This window comes from Corvus brachyrhynchos, unplaced genomic scaffold (genome assembly GCF_000691975.1).
Source record: "Corvus brachyrhynchos isolate BGI_N302 unplaced genomic scaffold, ASM69197v1 scaffold258, whole genome shotgun sequence".
Classification (NCBI taxonomy): domain Eukaryota; kingdom Metazoa; phylum Chordata; class Aves; order Passeriformes; family Corvidae; genus Corvus; species Corvus brachyrhynchos.
The window spans coordinates 3276506-3283538 of record NW_008240122.1 but is presented as its reverse complement, the minus strand read 5'-3'; the positions used below and the strand labels follow the sequence as shown (position 1 = coordinate 3283538).

At 39.1% G+C, this 7033-nt stretch overlaps 1 protein-coding gene across 1 annotated transcript in view; it reads right to left on the bottom strand.

Moving 5' to 3' along the window:
- Positions 1 to 1637: 1637 nt before the first annotated feature.
- Positions 1638 to 7033, bottom strand: part of ABCG8 (ATP binding cassette subfamily G member 8) — a 12978-nt gene continuing 7582 nt past the window's right edge. Inside the window, 8 exon segments of the mRNA XM_008641708.2 lie at positions 1638 to 2493; positions 2966 to 3093; positions 3619 to 3730; positions 3732 to 3830; positions 5169 to 5245; positions 5355 to 5554; positions 5875 to 5967; positions 6056 to 6221. Coding sequence (XP_008639930.1) covers positions 2356 to 2493; positions 2966 to 3093; positions 3619 to 3730; positions 3732 to 3830; positions 5169 to 5245; positions 5355 to 5554; positions 5875 to 5967; positions 6056 to 6221 — 1013 coding nt within the window. The 3' untranslated portion in view covers positions 1638 to 2355.

The following is a 7033-nucleotide window of genomic DNA, read 5'->3' as shown; positions in this document are numbered from 1 at the left end:
TGTGTGTCATCCACCCACTCTTCCCTGAGCTCTTCTCTGTACACAGCCCCACGGATGCTATTGTTAGGCATGAACGCTAATTGCTGGTATTTCAAGGCTCCTACCTTCTTATTGCTAAAGCCTGTAACAATAATCACAGCCTATATTCCCCATCTCTCGGCATCAAGGAAACAAGATATGATCATAGGCAGTGTGCTAATGTAATTGTAGTATATAGAATATGAGCTTTCTCTATGTAAACAGAGGCCTGGCCACATCCTATGATAGCTCTTCCCGCACTCCGCACGCGGGTGTTCCTCAGCTCACCGCTCAAGTCCCCATTATGGATACATCCACCCTTGTCATAACACCACCTCTGAAACACTCACACCGTTTGGTCCTGCTGCATAATGGTAAGAGGGTGGAATATTAAATTGAAAAAGGCTGTTTAAGTAATGTCAGCAGCCTGACTAATTTCACAAAAGGAAGGAAATTCAAAGTTAAGGCTATGGTGTATTCTTATCTAGATGCCTGAAGATTTCTGTGCATGACAATATGCCCCTAAAATTCAGAGCTGTCCCTTATGTCTTTAATTTCTCCCATTGTGTCGCTCCTTTTTTTTTATTAAACATCAAAGTGAATTCACAACAGAGAGTCAGCCTAGAATTTAATCCTCTAAATACCTTGAAAATAGAGGTTTAGACTAGAAGTACCAATATATACCCTTAAAACTTCAGTGTAATATAAAAGAGATTCTAATCACAACAGATCATTACAAAGAAGAGTAAACCACTTTAAAAAAAATTAAGTGTCTTAAATATAATAAAAAGGAATAATTAAGAATCAAACAGGAAGCTGCTATTCTGACAATTTAATGATGCTGAATTGGACTGAAAGAATTGGCTTTGCCACTAAAAGGCAGTGAAAATCTGATAATTTCAAAATGGCACTAAGATCAGATCAAGTGGGTTTTTTTGAAATCAAATGCAGCAGAACCAGAAAGAAATGGTAGAATTCACCTTAGAAGAACCTTGGAGTGTTTTGGATTCCTACTGCTGCCTGGGGCTGAAGAACTTACTTTATCAGACCTGCTTAACATCTTTAGACCAGGGTCTTCCTGGGAATTTATTACCACATGGAACCTGTGGAAAATAATGTGACAGTCGTAATTGCCAAATAGAATAACAAAACATGGTTGTTCTTTCATTCCTATTTCTTAAACCAAGAACAACCAAACCTCAGGATTTACATAACAGTATCTGGGAGCTGATTACACTAGGAGTTTTCCACTGTGTGCAACATGCAAATGAAAGTCAAGTAGACAATTTGCTTTGAGTTTCTGTATATAAGAATAGATAGGCATCTCAACGTTTAAAAGCAAGCAAGCTCATCTTACAAAATGCTCACAGCAACTGCACACATAATTTGTACATGCACTTACCATGACTCTGTGAATCATGGCCATTTATTTACTGATACTCATTTTCTGAGCATAACTAGGTGCACTATGACAAGCATTAATAGGTTGCATTGTTAGATTTTTAGTTCCTCAGGGGCGGGTTGGTGTCTTCTACATGAGAACTTTAGGAAGAAAACTTGGCAAATTGCTGTAATTTGTACTGCAGTGGAGAAAGACGTCATTAATAGCAATCAGTTGGTATATTGTAAAAATAAATCCAAGAAGGTGAGACAATTTTATTTGTTACAATTTGTCTACAGTGAGCAAATACCTGTTTTGGGCATCATCAGCATATTACTGGAACACAAGGGCAAAGCTTTAAGACACAGAAGTAAAGCTATAAAACACATAAGAAATTAGAACACAGAGTGGTTAACAATTGTGTTTTCCATCCTTGCATGTTCTCCTGAAGCACTTGTGAAATCTTCTGTGTTGCTTTCCTCTGTTCTTAACGTGTTAAATGTCACACATGCCACAGAAAGTAGTGGTTTGATCCTGCTCTCTTTTAGCCCTCTGAATTAAGTACGTGATCATTGTATGTTCAAACATCATGGACTAAAACATCAGCTATTATTAGAGTGCGATGGGTCCTTTTATACCGGTGGCCCATAGCTCAGACTGTTTCCAGATGTGCAGAACTCGTAAGCGGCTTGTCACTCATGAGACCCGTAGGTGAAGCAAACAAAAACCCCAAAGCCCACCCCGACCCCAATCCCAGGCTGCAGCTCCGGTCCGTGGCAGGCTCCCGCCCGCATCCCGACTCCTGGGGTTCTGCTGCCATCCTGTGGCAGCCGGGCTGCCGGCGCCCCCCGCTCCTGCCTCCTGCGCTGCTCCTGGGCGTTTGCGGGGCACCCACCGGGATCCTTCTTCCCCTGCCTTCCTGCAAGGAAGGCCGTCACCTGTTGCCTCCGCTGCTCTTACCAGTCTTGAGTTGATTTCTGCTTGATAAAGCGCAGGGATAAATAGTATAAAAGCAGGAAGCTGCAAATGATGCCAGTGAGAACGAGGTAGCTCACGTAGAGAGGGTGAGAGTCCAGGTCCAGAGACTGAGTGATCTATAATGACCAATAACACAGAATTAGGAAAAGACACAAAATTTTCGTGCTGGATCTGTGAACTGTGTTTTATGTGTGAGCTTCCCTGGCCCTTGCTGCCTTTCCCATTTTCCAGCTTAGGTGTAGCTTCCAAGGTGGTTTGATAGAGGGTTGCAGCTACTCTATTCCTATTTCAGAAGAACACATTTCAGCTTCTAAACAATTTCAGCAGGTGCATAGTTGGGGCTGGTGTAGAAAAGACTTGCCCTTTATTATTTTGGTTTTTTCTCTTCAACTAAAAGAAAGGCATAGAAGGAGTGACTGCTGTAAGGCCATCTTTAGGAACAAATTTACAACCAAGTGTAATGCAATTTCATGTGTTGATTTTGCAGTTGCCAAATTTGTGGCCTACACCATCTATTGTATGACAGGCATATAAATAGCATTCCAATTGCTTATCAAATGTGCGCAACAATTTTTATTACTGACTTACAAGCTTCCCTGGTATTTGAAAAGTAGTGTTTCCAACAGTCATTTCATATGTGGTGTCAGTGAACTGAATTTGCATCATTCCTTGAAAATTCCATCTGAGGAAAGAGATCTTTGAAACCCAGAAAGGAACTGAAAAAGAAAATGAGGAAAATTGATGCACACACAAAACTTGAGACCTCGAATACTTGCTGTGCTGCTGCCAAATACAACAGGTTTGTCTCACTACTTGACAGCCAGAGGCTGTAAACATGTAACAATTTATTATTGGACAAAATGGCAGATATACTTTACATAGTTACGTGGAGACGGGAACTGAGGAGTTAGCTAATATCCATATCCATCAAACTCCCCCTGTCAACCAAATCTTCCTGGAGCTCCATCTTCATCTTTTGAATACAATTCTTTTTACTGAAGAATTTAGCAACCACATAAGAATCAAGCCTTTTTCAAGTGCTTTTTTTGACCAAACTTCTTGTTGCCTCATTTTCAGGTGGAGAAACTGATGTAAAATGAATGACCTGACTGCACTGTCACCATCCAAGAAGATAATTACAAAGGTAAGAATAAAGCTGAGTTTTCCTGCATGTGACACACTGTCACTGATGAAAGCCACTGATGTTTCATTTTGGAGAAAAGGTGGCAGCTTTGTCTTACCTGTCCAGAGGCTGTCCAGGCTTATCACAAAACCACCACTCAGGTAGAATGATGTGAAAAGGACGTTGCCAAAGAAGGCCGAGAGCTGTAACGTCGGCAGCAGAGCTTTTTTTTTTAAAATGTTCCAGCTCAGGAACAAGGTTTGCCAGCCAGTAGATGGGAACCCCATAAATGATAACAAAACCACAGTGTTCTGGGAGCTCCCCCAAAATCTGTTTGGGAAGATGAAAAAGAATATACAAAAAGAGAGAAAAAGGTGAATGATAATTACAAAAATACATGAGATGTGCCTTAATGTACTTATGGACTATTTATAAAAGCTATAGGAAATACTCCCTTAGAATGCAGTCATCTCCCTGTTAGGGGTTGTCAGTGACATGCAAAAGCAACCCACAACAGAAACAAATCCTTGCTAGTTTCTTCTCCAGTTGTGACAATGTCTATAGCTAATTGTTAAATGGAGAGTATTCTTGTTACAGATTAGATGTCTTGTTTTGTTACAGGTTTGGGAGCTTCTAAAAATGTAAGACGCTTTTGGTGAGAACTGGTGTGCTTGATAACAGCAATACTGTTACTGACTCATGGCAATTGAATGTTTTGTCCCAATTTGGTTGAAAGTAGTGTGAGACCAAATTTGAGACAAATTTGGCTGTTGGTCCCTTCCCCACCTTGTCCCAAAGGCAGTCCAGTTAGCAACTTGATTAGTTGTAAAACAAAAGCATGACTGGGGTTTTCTCAAATATCTAAGGAGTATATGGAAAGTATTAGTTCCTCCAAACAGGGTTGCTACTATCCTCTAATACTAAGGTTGTAACAAATTACATCGATTTCTCTGTGAATAATGTGCAATCTTTGTGACACAATGCAAAGAATATTTTTCTCTGGCAACCACTAATAAGCATTTAAAACCTTGTGCAGAAATGGAAACCTAAATTACAGATGCCATGGCAGGCAGAACTCATCTAACATCACAGAGAAGGGATTATTCAAAACCCTTGTGAAAAAGCGAATGCAGTTTTTAAAAAGTTCTAAATTTAATTCTAGAAACTGTGGCTCTTTGTGCATGTAACACATTTTTTAGCTCAGACCAATAAAGGCCCAACCAACTACTGGAAATATCACAGCGTTTTGTCATTTCTGTTTTACCTTTGCTTTAGCATTTGATACGAATGTTTTGTTTTACAGATCAAGATACGTAAGCAAACTTTCAGAGATGCTTCAGTGAATTAAATATGCAGGTATGTAAAACCGTCTAAACCCAGAAATCTGAGTCTGAGATTTCTCACATTTTGGCCAAAGAACCCAGTGAAAAGTTCTTCTTTGGCTTTTCTGGTGTGGGATCTCAGCCATGACTTATGGCAAAGATCTAAAGTAGTGTGAGGCTTAATCTATTAATACTAAGGAAGCAAGACTGATAGCCTTAGCTGGCACACACAAAAGAACAAAGTCTGATATGAATGTGATTATTTATACAACAAGGCTTTGGTTTGCTTGTGTTTTTTAATGTTCAAGACAGCTGTTTGTATTTCCTGGCAACAAAACCAAATTACCTTAGCAAAGAAGTATGGGCTAACAGTGTACATTCCACCTTCCAAGTCATGATAAAGCATTGCCCTTTCTGAATGACCTGCAGGGTAGGAACAAACACAATGGGTTGTATTATTAAGTTTAATTTTTTTCATAGATTTAAGAATTTTTTGATTCCTTATAGCATTTACAAGAAGACTGACACTTACATTTGGCAATAACATCCAAAATTACCGTGAATGGGATTAGGGCACCTATCATGTACAGCAGTGCTGTTGTGTCACGAATAGAGAGTCCGTTTTTTTCATGGCCATAGTACAAAAATCCAATTAATAATGACATAAAAAGGGCTCCAAATCCATGGATTAATAATGTTGAAAGATCTCTGAAGTCATTGGAGACTTGACGACTAGGAAAACAGCAATATTGACCGTGAGATATTATACTTACTAATGCCAGTTATATTCAGACACATAGCCCCAAACAGTGTTAAAAATCAATCCTTGGAACTTGCTGGCTTTGGCTAGGAGAGGGGTTGGGCTCCCTGTTTCTGTAAAGGATTTTACCTCATCAAACCTATGAAGCACCTATAGCCACAGAGTATTTCAGGTCTAAATTGCTGATAGGCTGAAGGAAGACAATTGGTGTGGGACATTCTGTGCTTCTTTCTGATGATTTGAAATATAAATGGGCATGATACATAACTGTTTATGCTGAAGATAAGTTTACCTTAATAATATAGTGAACTGCTTTAAGGCTCCTGGTAACTGATCACTTGAATGGTGAGGCATATTGATAGCCTCTTCTGAATTTAAATGGGCCCTGCCCAGAAGAAAAAGAGAGAAAAAAATAAATTAGCACAAGGTGTAGCTATTATTCCAGATCTTCTGTACAACACTTTTTTCTTTACCTCTGCTTGCTGACTGTGGTCTCAGCATTGTCTCCTTTAGTAGCTTTCCATAAGAAATCATCAAAATGTTTGACTTTTTCTAGGAACAAGTTGGCAAGAACATTTGCTCTTTTTTGGCTTTCCATCTCCTTTTCTGCAGTCTGTTTATCGATACTGGTTAAGTCAACTGCAAGACATTACTTGATGTGAGTCCATGTGCTATAGAAGAAATAACTTTATGATGTGTTCAGAATCAGGGATTTCATTGGGAGCAGACAGTACAACCTGTGTACATGCATTAACTTACAACAGTTCAAACTTTATCAGTTATTTTAGGTAATTAGAGATGAACAGATTGTTAATGTGTATGCTTCTTACCTAGTCACTCAATGAATCACTGAGAGATTACAAAATTGCTTATTATAATATTATAAACTACTATTTCAGATTTTTCTAAATTTCATAGTGCCTTGAGAGCAGTGCTGAGAAAAAATAGGCATGTAGGCATGTAGAAATTTACAGTGTTTTATGTGACTTTGACTTAAATCATGTTTTTCTTCATCTGTAAAATTATAGTTATTGTCTTACTTGTATCTTACAGAGGTGCCATAAACTTTACCTGATACTAAAAAGTCTAAAAGGGATATTATCTAAGGACAACATAGTCATACCAATAATAATTGGCTTAGCTTTTTTTTGTTTTTTAATCTAAACTTACAATAGTATTTTCCCATGCTGACCTTCAGTGTAGATTGACAATATCTGATGTTTTACAGATGCTTTCTGAGAGAACTATCACTGGCTGATCATGTCTGTTCAGCCACTCTTAGGAGGAGTCCATCAGAAATTCCTTGCAATCTGCCCTATATCTTCCCTTCTGCCCTGGTCTCCTGTTTCTCTGTCAGACATACAGCCAGCACTTGTGTGTTTCCATCAGGTGCTCCCTCTTGCTGTGGATCCTCTGCCATCCTGTCCTATTTCCACATTCCCGCTGCCCCT